Source organism: Gambusia affinis, linkage group LG12 (assembly GCF_019740435.1).
Source record: "Gambusia affinis linkage group LG12, SWU_Gaff_1.0, whole genome shotgun sequence".
Taxonomy (NCBI): Eukaryota; Metazoa; Chordata; class Actinopteri; order Cyprinodontiformes; family Poeciliidae; genus Gambusia; species Gambusia affinis.
In genome coordinates this window covers 19,391,388-19,413,683 of record NC_057879.1, presented here as the reverse complement: position 1 = coordinate 19,413,683, position 22,296 = coordinate 19,391,388, and the positions used below count along the sequence as shown (strand labels likewise).

The following is a 22,296-nucleotide window of genomic DNA, read 5'->3' as shown; positions in this document are numbered from 1 at the left end:
ATTAGTGTTTGTAAGCTACTGAAGTAATGTCTGTTTCCTTCAGTTTGTGTTATAACCATCTGTCATTGTTACCCTGTGGGCTGGAGACATAAAAGCTTAAAACTCAGAAATTGACAGAGGAGAATTCATGCATCAGATCAAACTAAGAGTCAGTCTGCCTCTCAATTTTTCATTGGCCAGAATAAACTTTGATTAAAGGAACATCAGAAGTGGGTATTGGCAAGGAAAAGACCGACACAAATGAATTTTGTCTGAATTGTTTCAGAAAATAGCATTTTTTTCACTTACTTATATTTATAGGTATATAAGCACATAAGGAATATAAACATTTTTATTACGCATGAGAGATAAAATCACTTAAAATAAGGAGCATTCCTGTAAGACTCGTATCATCAGAACCTAATGATGAAGTAGTGCTGTTAATCCGTGTTTCAGAGCTTCTTGTGAACATAGTGTGTGCTGCCCTTAACTAAATCTGAACATTAGAGATAGAAACTAAGCAAACTATAACTGCTGTGAAAACTGCTGTCCAATTTTTAACCGCCATCATCCAAGTTTGAGTGAAAGCAGCATGATGGGTGGAAGAAGCTGAGTGCAGATAAAGATGGTGGGACTGGATCATTTTGCTGGCAATGTGAAGTGTAACGTAGAACTGTACTGCAAATCTGAAGGCCTGAAGGTCATACAATGATGAAGTGGAGAGCCCAATTGCAGACATGAGGCAGGCAGGTGAGAATAAACCATGTTTATTGAAAGAGGAAAAACTCAAAACATGCAGAAAACTAAAATCCAGGGAAAATCTGGAACAAGAAATCACAGGAGGCGCATGATATTGTGCCAATACACAATGCTGCTGTTTAAAAGCCGTCATGTGACACCTGCATGTTTTTGTGTTTCTCTTCCATAAGAGGTTCAGGCAAAATAAGCCTCAAATAAGAAATAAGTTAAACTTATAACATTTAATTTGTTTATTCAGCTTTGCTGTAAGCAAAGTTTTAATTTACAGTTTGTAAAAAAAAAAGTTCAAGAAGAAGATTTATTTGCAACCAATAACATTTAATTTGTTTCTTTGGAGCTTTATTGCTGTTTTTTTTTTTTATTTATATCTGTAAATTGGTCTGTTGTTAATTTTTTATTTATTTATTTTTTCATCTCATGATGGATGGTGATAGAGTCATGATGATTTGGAGCTAGGAGTCATGAACAAACCATAAAGTCGTCTGTTTTTCAACCTTTTCGAAAGACAAATGTGAGGCAACAAGTAGGAAAGCTAAAAGCCTCGACAGTGATCTCAGATGCAGCAATAAATGTAATACAGAAAAAATAGTATAGTCAAAGTCCAGACTTCAAATTGATTAAAATGCTGTGGGGAGATCTTTAAGAGAGCAGTGTCTCGATGAACTGAAGGAATGGGGTTGAAGGACACTGGGTGATAAAATATCGTGAAACAAATTGTCTGTTTTTCCACCTAAACCAGCGACATCCGCCAGTGTGTGCAGAAAGTAAAGTGCTAACCTTCACACTTCCAAAATACAAAAATAATAAAAAGAAACATACTTATAAAGCATAATATATGACCCAGAACAGACAACAGAGCAGAGATTTTGTCTAGCTTATTTATTTATTTTTCTGTCTTTGAAAACTGCTGACGTTTGCACTGAGAGTATAAAAAGTTGAAATTTCTTTTCTTCACATTATTGACGTCTATTTTTTTGTTTTAACTTTTTGCCCTTGAATGCTTCTAAAATTTTCACCAAGCTATTGCTTTCTTTTGTTTGTTTGTTTTTTTGTCTTTATATAGTTTTCTCTTAATTGCTCATTCTTGAAAAAGCAGTACTTATAATGAACTATAACAGGAGAGCTTTTGGAAATTTATATTTCAATGCATGTTTTTTTTTACGTCAATGAAAGAATATGTTCATTTTTGTTTCATTCTCATGTGTTGCTTTCTCATTCTTTATTTATCCAGACTTCAATAATGTTAAATGACATCTTGAACTGTTAAAAGTAAGTGTTTAAATTAAAAACATTCTTCTGATGTCTTCGAGTCGCTCTTAAAAATACCAGGAAACAAAATAGTGATTTGCTTTTTATTGTGATATCAATCTTTTTATTATGGTAGGATTTTTTTCCATATTGCCCAGCTATAGCCTATCAACAATATGAAAAATTTGGGAAATCACACAGAAGTGGCTCAAAGGGTGAACTTAATTTTTCCCATGACCTCACATTTATATAACTTGAAGCATAATCATGCTTAATTCAAGATGTGTAGTTCATAGACTTTCAATCAAAAGAGCCAGGCAAAAGAAGAAAAAGAAATGTTTTCAGGAGTCCTGACATATAGTCAAGGAAGTTCAGTTTAAGTTAAGAGGACAAATATGAAACAATGACTTTCCCTCTAATGTGCATTAGAAGTCTGTTGCTGTTTTCTCCAGAAAAAAAAAAAAATGCTGCACTGCAACATTTCAGTGGCGGAGGGTGAGTGTGGCCTGAATGCTTCCTTCTCAAGCGTTTGTCAGCATGTATGAGCCGCTTTCATCTTCCCGTTTTTTTCCTCAGACAGCAGAACGAGTCAGTCAGGATTGATCAGGGAGAGAGAAAACACTAAAATGATTACTTGCACCAGTTCTTTGCTTTTTTATCTCCCAAGGATTCCCGCTCTGAAGCCTCTGACAGTCGGTGTAAGAGAGCCAAAGAGGATTCATGAAATACCTAAACTTGGAACCTTTGCGGCGCTTGGAGGATGCTGTAGAAGTACCAGAGAGAGAGAGAGAGAAAGAGAGAGAGAGAGAGGAAAACATTACTGTCAAGAGCTCTCACTTGGTTGTAAGAAAGACTTTTATGAGGCAAAACAGAGCGCGTGCAGCAGACAACATGCCAGGGAAGAGCTAGGATGCACTCCCAGCTCCACTGATGCATAAAGATGTTTAGCATTCATTTCTTGAGAATTAAGCGTGCCAAGAAGAATCCGGCACCATCTCCACGTACGCTGCTGTCTTTCCTATCAGGCTGCTTTGAATTCTGGGTTTGCTGGCCTGGGACATTTCTGCCAAGCCTTGGCTGGCAGTCATGAAAGGCTTTGAGGGTCTTAAAGACTCATGAATATTGTAAAGGAATAATCTTTGAAGTTTGCTTGAATCGACTTGAGAAACAGTTTGTTTGACTTGAATCATTTAGTTATTCATTTAATCATTTAGGCAGAGTAATTAATGATAATTAACAAAGTAATTATATAATTTCTCTAAGAAGAGAGTGAAGATTTATAAACACCTCCTCATAATATTCTTCAGTTATTCTACCACATGCAGCCTGAGGTTATTTAGAGTCTGCTGCTTACAGACGTTTGACATTTTTCTCAGGCTTTAGGGACTATGGACCATTTGTTGAGCTAATGTTCTGTGTCCGCATGTGAGTAGCAACCAGCTTGAAGTTCACAAAAAGTCCCAACAAACATCTTTTGTTTGTTGAAGACTATCCGGTAGTCCTCATAGATCTCATCTGCAACACTGGATTTGCTTGCTCAGCGTAGATTGGACTAGAGGATGCAGAGGAAATGATATCTTACAGTAAAATAAATGCACTACCTGTCTACGTTTATAGTCTATTGCAAAAATATTAATAGTACTTTTTGTTTTTGACTTTTTGTCACCTGGCAATATACCTCAATACACTTGATGGGGATTTTATGTCACAGAACAAAACAAAGTCACTGCTGAGTAATAACAATAACAATAACATTTACAAATAACAATTTTTTGTTATTTTTGTTAGAATAAGAAAAACGATGCAGACCTCAAATAACACAAAGAAAACAAGTTCATATTCATTTAGAAACAACAATATTAATGTTTTAACTCAAGAAGAGTTTAGAAATCAATATTTGGTGGAATAACCAAACTTTTCATTTTTTCCAGCGCTTTAGACAACATAAGATAGCTGTATTTAATTAGGGTATCTAAAGTAAAAGTGGTTGAACATTTACTTTACTGTAGATCTGCCATGTAAAATCCTCATTAAATACATTGAAGTTTCTAGTTGGCCCATGAAGAAAATGTGAGAAAATGCAAGGGGTGTGAATATTTTTGCTCATTAGCTTAGGACTCATCGATTTGCTCCGTCCTTATTTGTTTTTTTCTGCAAACGTCTGATCTGCAGTGGAATTGGGCTGTGGCTCAGCAAAGCTCAGTTCTGGCATTACCATATTGTGGAAAAAGTTAAACCACCTGTAATCTCTTTTTACTTAACTTCACAGGAGCTTCCTTGTTATCTCTTAAAGTGGTTTTGATCAGCTGATCTCTGGGTTTTCTGAATGGTGTTCTCTGGATTTTGGCTGTTTTTTTATTCTCCTTTTCAGTCAGATACCTGAACATTTTCAGCAGACACATTGTGAGGACTTTGCCATCGCCTCTCAAAGAAACCTTATTACATTTAGTAATACATTTTTCTATTCTCTACTTCAAATAGATGTTAAGGCTGAGAGCTGCATGTAGAAATGAGCGCAGGAAAGAGAGGGACACAAAGGGGCTTCTTCCAAACGCACATCAGATGTTCTGAAGCCTTTTGTGTTGAGGATTTCTTTCAGATTGTAAGGATGTGGTGACTCAAGTGTCACAGGAAACCAGTGAAAAGGGTAGAAATGTGTGTCTTGGAAGGCATAATGTTCCTGTTCTTCTCTGTTTGAGGAAACAATGTTAATTATAGTAATTATTACAGAATGTTTTGTTATAATTTTTACTATAATTTATAATTTGTTCTTTTTTACCTTCAGAATTGCCATTTATGTGACAATTTCACCTTTGTCCTTTCTCCTCTGACACCAACAAAGTCTGCTCACTGGAAATGTACAACGAGATACACTGCAAAAAAACAAATTCTTACCAAAATTATTACTTTTGTCCAGTTTTTCCGGGTATTTATACTAATTTACATATGTATTTATGGGTGGCAACCGCTGCGCGGCCATGTGCGTGCGCACGGCTTTATGCATCCGATTTTTTTTTTTTTTTTGTGCGCCGCACTTTTTTCCGTACGCCAAGTTTTAGTGTGAAAGCTAAGCAGTCTTTTATGCACGAGGCCCCTGCTCTTTTGAAGGTAATTTAATCTCCTATACATATACAGATGGCTACACTGGCTTTCTCTGCTCAATAAGAAGACTCTGGTTTGTTCAGGAAAGCTTTTTAGAAAACTAAAACCGAGATTCTATTACGTTAGGATAATCTATGCTTTTCATGCAGTTTCTTTCGCTATTCCCTTTGTCTACACTTTCATTTCTGATTTTGATTTTTCTGACTTTTACATCTTGGAAACATTTTGAGGGGGACTTATAATGCAAAATTGGCTTTTTACACATTTTCGTGCTTCCATTTTGGTATCTACTGTGTCGAGAAACAACCTTGGCATTTAAAGAAACATCCAGCATTGTATTGTTTTGGCAATAACTTCAGTATTTTGGTGACTAGAAAATGAGTTGTTTTAAAACCCTTCTGAAAATAACATCAAAAATCAGCAAGTGGAACTTGAGCATGTTCAATCAGCTGGTTTTACTTCTGTACAATGGCTGCTGGAAAGTGTTTTGTTGTTGACATTCCAGTCAGAAATCATTTGCTCCATTCTTGATGTTTCCTCTGATTGTGGGTTAAAGCTGTATTGCTGAACAGTTGCACATCTGTTTGCAGCCATTTTCACACGCATAAAGCGAGAGGGTTGACATGGGGTTGGAGCTATTTTTGTCTTTAAAGTGACCAGAGTCTCCAAAACAACTCTTTCTGAAAAGAACTCAGAATAGGCAGAACTGAGTAAAATAAAATCTCATTATCTGAGAATGATTTTGTGCAAAAAAAAAAAAGTTTTGTATAGCCTGTAGAGCTATCCTAACCTGTTCAAAGCATAACAGGTCATATTTAAAAGTATTCACTGTAATAGAAGATGGCAAAAATGGCTAGCGTGTTATTTTCTAATGTAATTTCACAAAAGCCTGTTATATCTATCTTTAATAAATTTAGACTCTTCTGATTAGGCAAAATTGCTTCATTTTGATCTTTTTCTGAAGCTATGCGCAGAATGCTAGAGGTAAATGAACAGAAAACGGTGAGCACATGTGTTGGCAGGGGAATAAAGAAGCATAATGGCAGCATGTGGAGGAGGAAGCAATAGTTCAGATTTTTCCTGAGCAGCTAAATGTCTGGAACAAATACATTCATTTATTATCCAAAAATATCAAGGACCAGGTACCCTGACTGTGTGTATAAACTTCACAACCATCTATTCAGTGATGTTGATGAAATGCTTAAGGTTTGGATCAGACTGAGTAGTTTTTGTAATGTTGTGAATGAACAGCGAGGCAGATGTGGCTCAGTTCTCTGTTCACTCGCTCCTGTCATACACTTGATTGATTTTCTGGAGTCTTGGGACTTATTTGCTGCAACAAGGATCATTTGTCACCATCACCAGACAGCCTCTCTGTCCTTTTCTTTAACGGTACCCTGGATGGTAGTCATGCACAGTTGTTATAGATTATAAAGGCTTCACTTTAAAGAACAGAGCCAGCAGACGGAAAAACGTAACGTCTGCTTTCAAACTGATGCTAGGAACAGAAGATGTGTGTGAAATTTTCTGCATAACGATTTCTTGCTGTCTTTAATAGCAATTTTTTTTCCCCACACTTTGTGCTCCCACCAATTACAGAGCATTGCAAAAGTATTCACACCCGTGATGTTTTTTCCATTTTGTCACATTGCAGCCACAAACCGAAATCTATTTTATTGGAATTTTATAGGATAGAGTTACATAAACTTGTGTGTGTGTGTGTGTGTGTGTGTTGAGTATTTTTTTTTAACCCACATGAGTCAACACTTTGTGCAAACACCCTATAGTGCAATTAGAGCAGCAAGTCTTTTGGGGTACAAGCTTTGTACGTGCTGAGACTGAGAGTTTCTCCTTTTTCTTCTCTAAGCTCAGACACAGATTAGAGTATGTTAACTAGATCTGGGCAATACATCAATAACAACATTTATGGAGACAGAGACGTGATTGATATCAGTAGAAAATATGTCAGAATATCCTACAATTTCACTGAACTCTTATCCAAAATCACACTGCATTCTGGGGGATGTAGGCAGAGGAAAGACTTTAGTCACTCTACCTCTCACAACCCAGCTGAAGCAAGATTGGTGGCTCAACTAACTCATTCATTCTTTGGTTACCTAGGAACAACTTGTTGAGTAACTTTCAGTTACCTAGCAAGTTGGTGAGTAAATGCCGCAGCAGCAGTTTCAGATTTTACAAACATGACTCATAACTGCTTGAAAATAAACATCAAAACTATGAGGGAGAAAAGCAGTAAATGTCACTTCATCACTTTGGTAGCATGTCAGATATTTAAAGCAAAAAAATATATATATATATCAACAATTATTGATATTGAAACCATTATATTAGTCATCCATATCACCAAATATCATAAAGTCTTGCCACAGATTATAAATTTAATTTAGAAGTCAACCTCTGTTTCATGTCTTTCACTGTGTCCTGTCAGGTTTCTTTCAGTATTGGTCTGGATTTACACCATATTCCATGAACTCTGATCATTTTCTCTTGCTGGAGAAACAACATAAAACCGCCACTGCCATGTTTAATTGTTGGATTATCATGTAAAGCACTGAACTGCCTCGTTTCTGAAATACAAATAAACTTGACTTGTGGGGATTGTGTGGTCAGGGTGACATATTGTCTTGGTTTTCCACCATAAAGCTTGGATAAAGGCCAGTTTGATTTTGGTCTCAGCTGTTCCCCAGACAGTTGTGACATGAACATCTGATGCCCTTCTTTGAAAACTCATTGAAAAAAGCCAAATTTGTTAAGTTGAGTACTTATATTGTTCTTATAGACATATTCCCCAACCTGAGCTGCTACCATACAGCCATGGCTGCTTCTCTAAATAATTCTCTCTGAGCCAAACCTGTCAGTTTATATCTTGGCGAGCCACCATAATTATTTATATGACATGACGGCACATGATACACCAGGGAATATATGTGCACATTGTGTTGTTTAAAAAATTAAAGTAAAGCACAGCAGCCTACAATGAAGAGAGTAGCCATGTTTAAAAATTGATACACTCTTTCTACTTAGAATCTTTCTTCTTGGAGAGATGGCTGCAGTGTCACAGTTTCCATCTCCAAGTGAAGGTGGATGTCAGAGAAACACTGCAAGAGAATAGGGATTTATTTCCAGTGTTTTATGAAATATACTGTATATACAAATAGACAACTACATTTTGGTAGATATTTTGACTTAAAACAGGATGACTTTTCTATCTCGTAAGTGAAATTGCCAGGGGAGCTAATACTTTTTAAATCAGCATGAAGGGATTGTAGATTTAAAACAAGCTCTTATAGCTTGCTGAAAAGTTACCTGTAAGTTAGTTTTGTCCTCTTTAAAGTGTATTAAATAAAAATTAATATTACAATATTTGGTATAATTTTGTGTTCTCACAGTGTGATGTGTTAGCACATTAACCCTTAAAAACAACAATTGGTTCATCCATGCTGTTTACTACTTGGATGACTTCTCAAGAATATTAACTTTCCCCTTAATTAATTTAAGGCATTCAAAGTAGAGGAGGCTGAACACATGCACACCACACTTTTCAGATGGTTCTTTTAATTTAACATTATGACCTAAAGTCTTTTCCAAGAAATCCTGATGGTTCACTGAAGTTTAACTTTGTGAAACATCAATTGTTTCAAGGATTAAAAAACCATAAAACAACACAAAGACATATATAAGCCAGCAGCCATTGGATGACATCACTTTCAAGCATATTATAAATCGTATTTAATGAATTAAAACCAGTGTTTTCATTCTGCCTTGTAGCACGGCTCTGCACACATCTAAATGGGGGAAACTTATATTATCTCCCATTAGATCTACTTAAACCTTTCTCTTGCTTGCTTAATCTGCCGTCTACCATCTAATGGCCTCACTCATGCACATTCAGTTCACTTCTCATCCATCAGTCACTTAGAGGGTGGGACGGGATGTTGAGGCTGTTCAGAGAGAGAGACAGAGCGAATGCAGTGGAGGTTTGATTGGATTGACTGGTAACCCTTTTAAATGCAGGTTTCCTTGCTCTCCTCTGCTGCTAATTAAGGCAATTAACTTCTGAAAACTTAATAACAGCATTGCTGCATTATGAGACTATCAGCAGAGGTAAATTATCTTCCTTTTAAGGCCTTGAAAAAAGAGATTTTTGGTTTTTTTTAAAGAGCAATGCGGGGATTTAGGGCGGATTATGCGTGGGTGGAGGCAAATGATGGAGGTAAAGAAGAGGTAGGATGGGGAAAATTGTGACGTGAATGGAGCCCCGGAGGAGACTGCAGAGAGAGTCTGTCTGTGTGTGTGTGAGAGACGACGCTAAAGGTAAATACGATTCTGCACGCTTTCTCCTTCATCTTCAGAAGAAACAATGTGGAGACGTATTTTTAGAAAATACTTTGATATAATTTTGACTATAAACTCCTTTTCTACATGCTCTGTTGATGGCGCCTCATAAGCTTTGGACTTATAGCTTTTAAATTGGTCCTTATATGTTCTATAAGTAAATGAACAAGCAAAAGATCTTTGAATCTTTTTAGAAATGTATGGCAACTGAGAACCTTTATCCAGCTTAACGATAAAATAGAAAATCTGACTTTATGTCGTTTTCCCCAACAATAAATTTATTTAATTATTGATTTTGACTGGGGTGTTTTCATTGCATCTAAAATAGGAGTTTAAATAATTATTATTTTGTTGCTTAAAATGTAATCAGGGATTCAATTAGGACTTGATCTTTTTTACTAATTTGGTTATTTTTGGTGTTACTGCTGTCAGGATCCTGGATTGTTTGAGTTGGTTTATATTTTGTTAATAGATTTTTTTTTCTTTGATTAGATCAGCTGTGTTTCTGTTTCGGTCCGTTGCTGGGAAGAAATAGTGGTTACAGTAAGGTTCTTGTTCACGTCTTGACATTGTGTAAAGTGACACACCTGCAAGCTCCGGACCAGCACATTTCCAAAACTCCTGGTTACATACAGGAAGTGCATCTATACGACAGCTGCTTTTTGATACTTTCTTTCCTAAATCCAGTGGTTGCCAGATGTCTGGTTGTACAGAAGCCTCATTATAAAAGTCTCCCCATACTCAGAGCCAAACAAAACCACAAAGACTACGACCAACAGGGAATTCCAAGAGGCGACTATCCTCAGAGTTTCTGCTTTCATCTTCATGTGCCACATTCCTGTGGTGACACTCGATGATCGTCCCTGGGGGGCTGAGGCTTGACGAGAGGAGAGGGTGCAGTCCTCAGAGGGTGTGAAAAGCTCTCGAAGGACTGCTGGGGTGACAAACAGACTGCTTCAGGATTCATATAAGATGCTACGTCCAGTCCTTTTTCATCTCTAAGTCCTTGGATCCAAACACTCGGTCAGGAACCTTTAGTGTCACGCAGTGTGTCAACATGAAGGCAAATCCAGCTACAGCATGTTGTAGTGTGTCGGATACTCCAGCGGGTTTTCCTCATGAGTGTTGTTAGTGAAACTAACAACATAAGACGGGAATATTCTATCCCGATGCGACACCAGAGATTATGTGTCTAAACAATAAGTGAAAAAAAAAAAATCTTCAAAAGTAGTTTTTCAACTCAAAAACGATGTGCATTTCTGGAAATCAGAATATCATTAACAAGTTAATCTATAACAGCAATTTAATTCAAAAAGTGAAACTTTTATATTATATAGATTCACATTTGAAATGTATTACAGAGTGAGGATTTTATTTGTGAATTTCTTTTAGTTCTGACGATCACAGGTTAAGGTGAGTAAAAGACAAAAATTCTGTTTTTAGCAATAACAGTCTGTTTTCTCCATACACCAGCTAAAACATGCATGATGTTTCTATTTCAGAAGGATGTGAAATAGACTGTTTACTTGCACAGTTTTTCTTTCCTCTCAACTTTACATTTATGCTGCTTTCATACAGCACACTGTGAACATCAAAGTTTCTTGAGCAGTGACCTTTCAGTGGTTTACTCTCCTTGTCTCTGACTGCCCTCTCTGCAGTCTTCTCTTTCTTTTGGCCATAATGACAATCATGTAACTTTTCTCTTTTCAGCCTCATAACAATCTCTGTATCATGAATAAATATGTTTCATTTTTAAAATAAATTACTGAAATCAACTTTTGAATGATATTCTTATTTGTTGAGTTTGTCTTGTATTTTGTAATGGTGCTTTTGGAAATTTTTTGTTATTTGATGGAAGATTTTTCTTTCTATAACTGTGTCAGAGTAGCTCAGACAGATGTATTAGCCGAGTTTAAGCTATTTCCTCATTTTATATCATCATCATCATCATCATCATCATCATCATCATCATCATCATCATCATCATCATCATCATTTTCTCCTAAAGTTTATATTTGTCCAGCAGGTCAAAAACAGCAGCAGACGGATGAGTTGACTGGCTGCCTAGAAACAGCTTAAAGCCTTACAGTATCTAACTTTGTTCTGCATCCGGAAAATAATGTACCTTTTAATTCAAGTAATCAAAATGTCTAAATATTAAAGAACAGACAATTATATTAGCTTTTTGTTAAATATTTAGTTATATTTCCCAAGATAAAAAAAAATCTGTTTGGGTAGCACAGTATAAACTACTTACTGTGACAATCATAGTATGGTAAGTAGTTTATTGTTTTACATGAATATATTCTCTGTGTTCAACAATCCAAAAGGACGTAAAAATGAACACTGAATAGCGAAGAGGACTCAGAAAGAGGAAGAATGAAAATAAGTGAGAACATTGTTGTGATATCGGCGTGCTGAGCTATTTTCAAACACGTGAAAACAGTTCACATGCACAGAAAGGCTCATCAGACCCACACGTCTGAATCACAGTTGCCTCCAAGTCAGAGTTCCCCTCACCTCCCGCCGACAGCAAACTGTCGCCTTCTGCGCAGACATCAGCACAGTTACATGAAAAAAAGATAAAATAACTGGCACAAGCAACAAAACGGCTTAGATGCAGAGCAATGTGCTTTGTTACTGAGATATGTCACAAAACAAATTACTTACTACATTGTCCACCACGCCTCATTGTCACCCCTGGCAACAGTTGCTGCTGGTTGGATCTGAAAGTGTAGCTTTGGCCTTCTAATGCAATTAAAGTAATAGAGTATGTTGTCTCTTCTTAACTCTATCAGTGTCACATAACTAGGTGAATGGTCATGTGTTTAGGCCTGCACTTGTGGAAGGAGATGTTTGTCTCAACATTCTGTAAAAGGAATCAGAGTAGTACCTCACACAGATATAACTAATTTATTACACATTTATTTAGAGTATCTACTACTTAAACCACAAATGATGTGTGCTACATCATTGTCATTCCTATTGAAAAAAACGATACATTGACCCATTAGATTGATATTGGATGAGAGGTGGAAAGACTTCAAGATACAAGAGAAGTCCAGTTGACTTCCTCTATGACTCCCAAGGTCATTCTTACATATTTATGTTAGATTTTTTTTTTCTTTGAATGCATTCATTTGACAAGGGAGACAAATATTATGAAGCACGTTTTAACAAAAGCATCACTGCAGCAAAAATATCTAAAATAAATCCAAATGAATTTGTATTTATTAATGTATTTTCAGGTGTAGCAGCATTGTGTAGCTCAGACTTTTCCTTTTTTATTTGGATATATAAATATTAAGTACTTTTGCCAAAGGCTAGAGTGGAGGCACAAGATTAGCGACAAATTAATCATTAAAATTAATTCAATTAAATCTGTCTTTTCAGTTTATTGATCTGAAAGATGAAGTAAAATCCCTCTCAAAAAGACCATATTTTATTTTATTTGATGCATCTGAAGAGGTCAGGTGTTTTTCCTTTACCTATGTATTAAAGTCTTGCATTAAAGTCTTACTAAGCTTGTCACAACAAACGATAGATTAATTAATCACACGACAAATAATGAGCATCGATTATTTCCAGTTGCATTATTGTTTGTTTTTCTCGCGTCTCTCTTTCTTTCTACCACAGAATGAATGACAGAAGTCTTCAGGCTGGTGGATTTGTCTTAACTTTTTGAAATATAGTTTTGTTGACAGACTTCAGTATCCATTTTTTTTGTTTGTTTTGGTTATCTTGTTAATTTATCTTGGATATCTAAAATGTCTTCTTGTTCTAGTATTACATGTTTACTAAAAATTAACATTTATTTATCCCTATTAGGGTGTGCTTGCATTATTGTGCCATTACCATTACAGTCTTGTAAATTGCCTCAAAACAACATCAACTTCAGGGTGATGTATCATGTAGGAAAGTTAGTTATTGTGACAGGTCTAGCAGTTATTACAGGTCTGTCCAGTGTTTACATCCTGCTGTTGGTCTTTCTGAGCCTGATCTCTGCTGTGACTCTAAGCGGCTGGCTCACATGTATCTCCCAGCAGGCAGAGCTCCAGGACTAGGATGACTGGGAAGACCCAGACCAGCAACGTGACCAACAAGAATGACCCACGCTCCCTCAACTCCCGCGTCTTCATCGGCAACCTCAACACGGCCGTCGTCACCAAGGCCGACATCGAGGCCATCTTCGCTAAATACGGGAAGATAGTGGGTTGCTCTGTTCACAAGGGCTACGCCTTCGTTCAGTACGTCAGCGAGAGGAACGCCCGGGCGGCTGTGGCCGGGGAGAACAGCAGAGTCATCGCTGGACAGTCTCTAGGTAGGAAAATATCTGTTTCAGTTTTCCATATGGTGAATCTAAGAGCTGCCATATAGTGAGAAAACAAAAGGCTGCTTTATGTACTGCTTACATCAATTTGCTGATTGATTATTTGACATGAGATGAAAAATTACCCGCAGTTTAAACTAATATTCTTTAGAAAAGGAAACAAAAAATAAAACACAGTAGGCCAGGGGCTCAATAGTTTGAGCAGCACCAAATATTTTTCTTTCCTTTTTTTTCCCTTTTATTTTCCATATCAGGTGAGTTTTATTAATATTAATGATATTTATGGATATAAACAAGTTATAATACATCTTTTGGGGAACAATAAGGGGATACTTGCCAGGGGACACATTAACCCTTGGAAAAATAAATACATAGCCCACATCCTTCTAAGTCCGGCCCTGCTAATTTTACTTAGTTTCTGTTCACTTCAGTGTATATTAGTACTTTATAATAGCTATCTTGTCTCAGATTTTGCATTAAATATATGTATGTACATATATAGATATATAAAAAATATTTGAAAATAATGCTACAATGACATTACATGTTATTAGTAATTAGATCTTTTGTTGCTAGTGACAACTGAAATAAGAGGGTGAATAACATCTGCTGCTTCTATATCACAAATAAACTTGCACTTATAGGTCATTATTTGAACTAAACATATATCTCTAAGGAAAAACGGCATTTCAAACAGTACTACATTCTTTACATGTTTTTGTGAGAGCATCTTTTTCAATAGCTTTGTTCAAAACTTTATTACAGATAACAAATCAAATTTTATACAAAAGCAATAAAATGTGAGTTTAAATAAAAGCTAGGCAAGATTCATAAAACCAGAGTCAATACAAATAAGAAAAGTAAATTTCATATATCCATAAAAAAATAAACTTTAAAGTTGAAGATTCAGTTCGTATTCTGCGAGTCTGAGATCTTCCAGCTTCATTATTTAAACCCCCAAACCCAGAAAGACAAACAAATGCTCCAGTCGGAGTTTTAATATTTTGATCTGGCTCACATTGTTTATGGCAAAAATAAAGAAAGCAATATATTTGCTTGGCAATATTAAATTGAACAGTTAAATCTTAGAAACCATTCCATAAAATTGGACGTATTTACTGTGAAAGTATGAAATCCTTAAAAGTAAAAGCAACACATAAAAGCGAGAAGATGAAAAGAAAGTGAGGGAGAGAGGGCATTCACTGCGTAATCCATGTGGGAGTTTGATAGATCCCTGTAAAGCTTTCCCATATTACTTATTGATTTGTTCACAGAGTCATCCATGGAAAATAAAAGTCTTTTCTGCTTCCTCTTTAAAAATTTAAAAAAGTGCCGCTTGGTCACAAACCTCGCTTTGCCCAGTTTCATGTTGTTTTTTCTGTGAAACTGCACATCATGCTAACACTGCACACGGACATGAATAAATATAAAAAAAAAATAGGCTTTGGGATGTAACAGTATTAAACTGACAGTTGCCTTCTTGCATCATACGACATTAAATTTCAACCTCTTAAAAATAGTTGTTGACTGCAGCTCATTGAAACTATAACCAACTGAGTTTTAGTGCTAATTTCTGCTTAAAATCCAGTAATGACCAGTTATGACAAACGTCAGGATCGCAAATTTAACCACTAACTTTATTCAATTTAATTTCTTGTTAAACGAAAAAAATAGAGTTGCTGAGGTTCAAACCCAGCATGAGAATGTGGTGCTAATAGAAATTAAGTGGCTTTAAATGGTGCATGGCTGTGGATGTCAGATGTTTCAGAAACTTATTATCTGTGGAGGTTTTAAACCAAATCATTTTCTCAGTTTTACAGATAATGGATAAAAAAAGCATTTACCCAGTGAGCTGCAGCCTTGTGGACAAAAATGCATAGTTGGTGTCAGAGATCAGCTGAGAATCTGCAGACTAGTCTGAGATGACAGAAAGAAATACAGTAGCTAAAGCAACCATTCATAGAAACAAGCTGTGCTATACACAATCTGTTAAAATGTTAAATCTAACGGGAAATGACAAGCTTGAGAAGTAAAAAGTCACAGGAGTCAGCTAATTATAAAATTCACAGACTAACCATAACTGGTTAAAATCTGATGAGAACAGATGGACTCATCCTGCTGCTTGTTTGTTTTGAATTTAAGGTGCAACATTCATGTGGTATTATGAGAATTTATCATAAAAATAATCAAACATGGATCCATTGTGCCTGGTGTTAATGCCTCAGGCTGCTGGTAGTGGTGCAATGCTGCAGGGAATGTTGCTTTGGGCCTCTTAGTGCCAATTGAATGTTGTTTATATGCCACAAACTGACTGACTATTGTTGCTGACCATTTTCCAACTCTTTATGATCACAGTGTACCCATTCTCTAATGGCTGCTTCCAGCAGGATACTGCACTGTGTCACAAACCTTAAATCACTTCAGGGTGGTTTCCTGAGCATAACAATGTGATCACAGTACTCCAGTAATCTACTAGATCTCAGTCCAGCTGAGCACTTTGGGACGACTTGGAACAGGAGATTTACATTGTGGATGAGCAGCTGATAAATTTGCAGCAACTGTGTGACAATATCAAATCAATAGTATACAGCTTACCTAGGAAAGGGGCCAGTGAGTGTTCATGGAGTTAAGTACAAAATTATTCATGCTTCTGGAAGATATAGATTTTGTATTTTACTAACTTGTTTCTCCTGATTATAAGTAGTATTAAAGGAGAGTATTTGATATTTTTTAGCTTTTTTTCATGTCATAATGTCATTTCCTTATCTAAAACATACCTGGAGTGCTACTTTGATAACTCCCTCGTCCCGCTGTGATACCTCGCTCCTCATGGCTAGCAACAGCATTTAGTAAATACCTAAACTCCACAATGCAAACCATGTTGAAGGTGTCAGAAAGCTTCTTGAAGAGACAGAGGTCAAATTCTAGGCATCAAATTTTGAAGTCAAATTTTTCATTTTTGATAGATCTCACATTTTAAACACAATTGAAGGCAACATAGTTACTTGATTATGCTATCAGATCACACATTGTGCCTAGAAAATATGTAATATCACAATGTGTGGAGATTAGTGGCTTTCCAACCTGTAATGTATGCTAAGAATTTGAAGAACATTTAAAGAAATGAAATAATTAAAATGATGCATTACTTGAATTATTATAGTCAACAGCTGGTACTTTTACTGTCTGAAGAAGTCCAGTATGAAAGAACCAAAAAAATAAATATAGGAGGAAAATGACCTGCAACCTTTCAATCTAATGATATATATTTTTTTTCTATTTGAGAACTTTTGGGTCTTTTTCTTTTCAGTTTGATTTAATGTTATGGCACCGATTTTTATCCATTTTCAGGCTTGTTTGCTACAACATATGTGAAACGCATCACAGAAACATTGCATAACCCTTTCCTCATCCTTATGTTGCATTTACTATTAACAGTAAGAGGTTTTCTAAGTCAGGCGGACTGTGTTTTCTGACATTTCATTAGACTGACTTCCTGCCAGTTTTACGAACAAATTAAGCTTTTAAAATGAGTGGCTCTGGATTTCCAGGTATTGATTAAGCAGCATCACCATGTTCAAACTATTTATTCAAATAAGTGCAGTGCTTGACAAACTTTGGCTTGAAAGGAACAATATGCCACTTAGCAGGGCTTTTTTGCCAACGCTCTTTAGTCTGGGGCTGGAGCCAGCAAGTGATTCACTAAGCATAGCATAAATAATGGCAGGAGCTAGCATGTTCAGTGAAGGTGGTTTAAAAATATGTCTGCTGTTGCTGGTTTTAAGGCCGTTAATGGAGATGTTGTGTCTATGAACTGTTTTGGTTTCTTAAAAGGGACAGCTGTGGGGTTAGCAGGGAAACAGATGTGCCTCAAGGGATTCAGTTTGTCTTTCGGCTATAAGCAAAAAGAGGATCGCTGTCTTCACTTCTCTGTTTGTAATACCTGAATAAGATATAATGTATTAATTAGTGAGCATTAAAAGGTAATGGTTTTATAAATAAAACAGAGTCTGGCTAATAGTTTCCCTCAGTGTTTTAGGCTACACTAAGCAACAGCTTCTTGCAGATATATTCCTACCCAGCAGGGTTTTTCATATTTTGTCACATTACAATCACAAACAGTGTGAGCAGGCACAACTACAAACCTACCAAGACATTATTATCCATCTGAATTGATGCTACAGAATGAGAACATTATTCATGGAAGCAGCGGAAAGCCCTACCGAAACTCTGGAGGAGCTGCAGAAATCCACAATTTAGGTGGGAGAAACTCATGAGAGGAAAAATATTAATTTACAAATCATGTCTTTTTTGAAGAGTTAATGGTTGCACTGGATTTTAGTTTGGAGCATCAGGTTAAAGAGAGATGCACGCCACACTTTTTAGATTTGTGTCACTTTTCTTCCACTTCATAATTAATTATTAGTTATTAGAGTTCCTGTTATCTGTTTGCCACAAGCTATCTAAATGACAGTACATATTTCAGTTTCAGATTTGATTTAAAACCAATATTAAGGGATTATTTACTTAAAACAAGCCTCTATATTTTGCTGCAAAGTTACTTGTATGTTAGTTTTGTCTCATTTCAAGTGTATTAAGATATTTAAATCTAGACCAAAAATACTTGGTAAGATTTTGTGATTTTGCAATGCAGTTTTATAAATCTCAAATTAATTTGAGGTTTATGGTGGCAATGTGAGAAAATGTGAAACCTCTTGAGGTGTGAATACTTTTGCGAGCTACTGTAACTGGTGGAAGCATGTATGGGTGGACCCAAATTGCACCAAGTGACAACAAGGAAAAAGTTAGACTGACATTATTATGACACACAATCCGTGTTCCTACCACTAATTTGAATGCAGAATTTTCACTTTTTCATTTTCTAGAAACGTTTTTACATTTTCCATCAGAGCTGAAACTATTTCAATCTGCAAGACATCCAGGGTACCTTTAAAGATAAGGACAGAGAAGTTGTCTGGTGATGGTGACAAATGATCCTCCTTGCAGCAAATGAGTCCCAAGCGTTTAGAAAATCAATCAAGTTTACGATGGCAGCGGACGATCTGAGAACTGGCCCACGTCTGCCTCGCTGTTTCAGAACTAGTGAAGCCTGATCCAAACTGAGGAATCTGATCGACCTCACTTAATGGATGGCCACAAAGTTCACACACAGTCAGGGTGCCTAGTGCCTAATATTTAGAGTTTTACTGAAACTTCATTTTCATTCATCCACGAAGTGTGATTCTCATAGGAGCTGAGTCATAAAACGTCCAAAAGAAAAGACTGAATTTATATATATTATTAAAGATTGCATTTTGAACGTTATTTATATGATTCTCAATGATCAATGGTAAAATCTTTTTTGGTATTACAGCAGCGAAACCTGTTACATAACAGCTGAACAGCTTTTTGCAGGTTTTCTCTGGTATTTGATCATTTATCTTTAGTGATGAACTTCTAGACTGGAGATCCTCATTGACATTGCATTAATCTTTAGCTCCCTTGAAAGCATCTCTTATTGAATTCAAGTCTGGACTTTTTAACATTAATATACTCCAAGTTACTTCTGGTCTATAAACATGCAGACTAAAGGTTGGGTGAATTATTTTGCTCTTAATTATAATTACACAATGCTGAAGGTTCAGTTTGACAGCAATCTTAAACATAAAGCCAGAACTATGACGTAACTAACTTTCCCGCAAGATATAGGTGCTTATTATAAGTAAATAATTCCATAATATTAATGAAATGTACTTATTCACTTATAACTTGACATTTTTCCATGTTACGACATAATCTGCCAGTTATTTCATCAATCTTAAGGGATTATTGACATAAAATAAGATCCTATGTCTTCCTAAAAAATTACTTGTAAGTTCATTTTGTCTTACTGCGTTTGTGCTAAAATATTTGTACAGAAAACTAGACTAAAGACTTGGTAGGATATTGTGTTGGGTTTTTTTTTTTTCAATTTAAGGTACAAAATTAGTAGATGCACCCAAAAATACTTGTTACTTACAGCATACAGTAATTATTAGATAATGGTAAATCTATGTAGCAGCTCAATGTGATAGTTTTCCAGGTGCATTTCTCATAAATGAAGCCAGTTGAAGTTCTGCTCCAGTGGAAATAAATATTTCAGTAATATATAATGAGAGTGGAGCTATAAAATGACCCCTGAAAGAAAATGTGTAGCTTTCACTTAATGAGCTGCAAGAAAAACTAGTCGCAGATAAATAATCCCTCTAATGTCAGCATAAATTCACATGCCCAACCTGCATGCACTTAAAGAGCCCCAACGTCATTGTTACGCATACTGACAAACCATATGTCTTCAGAACAAAGCTTTGCTTGTCTTGTCCAGAGAAAAATGAAAATATAGTAAATGATCCAACATATCTTGGGTGAGCAAATGTTTTCTTGTAGCAGCCAAAGACAAATATTCCTTTGCTTAACGTGGCACGGTACATCCACAGTGTCCTAGTAAACACACAGACACAAACACTCACAATAAATCCAGCATATTAACAATGCACCGTAAGTGCCAGAGGTATATTGCACGTGCCTGCAGTAATGCCTCCTTGTGCTCTGGAAATGATCTCTTCTGCTTTTATTCTGCTGCCTCAGTGAAATTTAACCCTCCTCGCCTTATGTTTTATACATAAACTTGATATCTGATTAGGCTCCAGCGGTGTGCGCAGCCTGCACCCTATGAGATTCCATGATATTTTCTTCAGGACTTTTAAATTACACCTAGCGAGACGCAGCAGGGAGCTTCTTGATGGCATGACATGTGACAGGAAGGTCAAACCTGTGACGCCCTGAACGCACTCGGCCCTCTAAAGGTTCCAATGCGCCCCGCGCTTGAGTGGATTTAAAAGCTAAAAGACACTGAAGCTTCAACGATGTCTTTACACAATTTAACTTTTCTGGAAATGACTGGATTGCAATGATGTTTGGGTAAAAAAGAAGCATTCACTCAGAGTGATGGTGGCTGTTCTCCCCCAGCAGCTACTTAACTTCTTGATTCAACAACCCGGCGTTCCTCCATCTTGTTCCTCCTTCTGCAGCTACAGTCTGGATATTGATGTATCAGTATAACCATGCTAATGTTTCTATAAGCAAGCATCTGTTTGATTTGATCTGCTTTAGGGTTAGCTGGACTCAGAGATAGTGTGTTTGTCAACTCTTTGGTAGTGTGTGAGCGCCACTCGGTGGCTAAGATACGTACTGCACATCATCCTGGAAAAAGTTTGCGTTTATAACAGAGGAGGGCGACATAAAAAATCAAAAGAAGGTTGCTATTCAATTTGGGGAAGGTAATTAGCTTAGTAAAAAGTAAATAAATATAAACTGGACTTTTCTGGCTTACATATTATAAAAAAGTTAAATATATATTAATGACAATAAACAAAGAACTTTAACCTGAAATTAAAATAAAATACAGTATTGCAACACAAGATTGTCTGGATAAACCACACAAGCCCTCCTCAAGAATTCTCTTACATTTATAGTGTTCTAGATTAATTTGAATGCTGATTTTGGAAAGTTTTGTTGATAAAATAACATAACAAATGCACTTAACCTCTAGAATCTGACGGACCCACCGGTGGGTCCAGCTGCCATGTGACCTCGGCTCGCTTAGGGTGTAAGAGGTTAAGAAAAACCTTAATAGTTTTTTTAAAAGCTGAAGAAGATTTTAGCTATTAAAAGTAAAAACATGTACATATGTTTTTTTATTGGACTTTTTTACGGTGACTTTGTTTCTCTTTTAAAATCGGAAAACACTTCCATTCGATTTTATTTTTGTGTGCAGCGCTGTAGTGGTGTAACCTGTTGGGAATCAAAACAAGAAATTTAACAGAATTTTGTTTTCATTAAATTCCCAAGCAAAACAAAACAACTGAACCTCGCTTTATTTTACTTTTCCTGCTTTCTAAAGCATTTTCACAAATCTTATGGTAAAATAAAGATGAGCTTCAATTATAAACGTGGTGTATGAACACTAGAGGGAGCCATAAGCGCACCAGTGTGACTAAACCTTTCGAACTCAATCAACTTTTAAAATTCATGCATCACTGCATGAGAACTGACCTTACTTCTTCCTAAAGAGGTTTAAATAATGCATAATAACAGACAAGCTTCCAAATATATGATTTTAAAATAAACCTTGACTAAATATGTTGAAGTGTTGCAGATTTCTCATTTAATTTCTGCATCTGTGAAAGAACCTTTACTGTTGATGACATTTGTATTTGATCCAAGAGTCCGACCTTGACGCCATGTATTTGTGTTTGGAAGAAAAAAAATGCCAGTGGGCTTTTGAAAACATCAGACAGAAACACAGCAACCTCCATTTTACTGTAATTAGATATCACAATTAGAAGACTCCATCTTCCATCGAGTCCAAATAGCGAAGCAGCTGGAATGGCTTTGCCTCTTTGTTAATGTGTCTCTTCAGTCCAAAGCCATTCATCTTTAAAGACTTTTTAAAAAATTGCTCATGGAAGGACTGTGGCTAT

The 22,296-nt window shown here is 36.2% G+C and overlaps 1 protein-coding gene across 4 annotated transcripts in view; it reads left to right on the top strand.

Moving 5' to 3' along the window:
• Window positions 1-22,296, top strand: part of LOC122841394 (RNA-binding Raly-like protein) — a 57,348-nt gene that overhangs the window by 11,737 nt on the left and 23,315 nt on the right. For 3 of the 4 annotated variants that reach the window (XM_044134667.1, XM_044134671.1, XM_044134670.1), the window contains one exon: window positions 13,488-13,765. In XM_044134667.1, the coding sequence (XP_043990602.1) occupies window positions 13,510-13,765 (256 nt within the window). In that variant the 5' untranslated portion in view covers window positions 13,488-13,509. The remainder of the gene's footprint in view (window positions 1-13,487; window positions 13,766-22,296) is intronic. The other variant, XM_044134669.1, reaches the window with a different exon arrangement.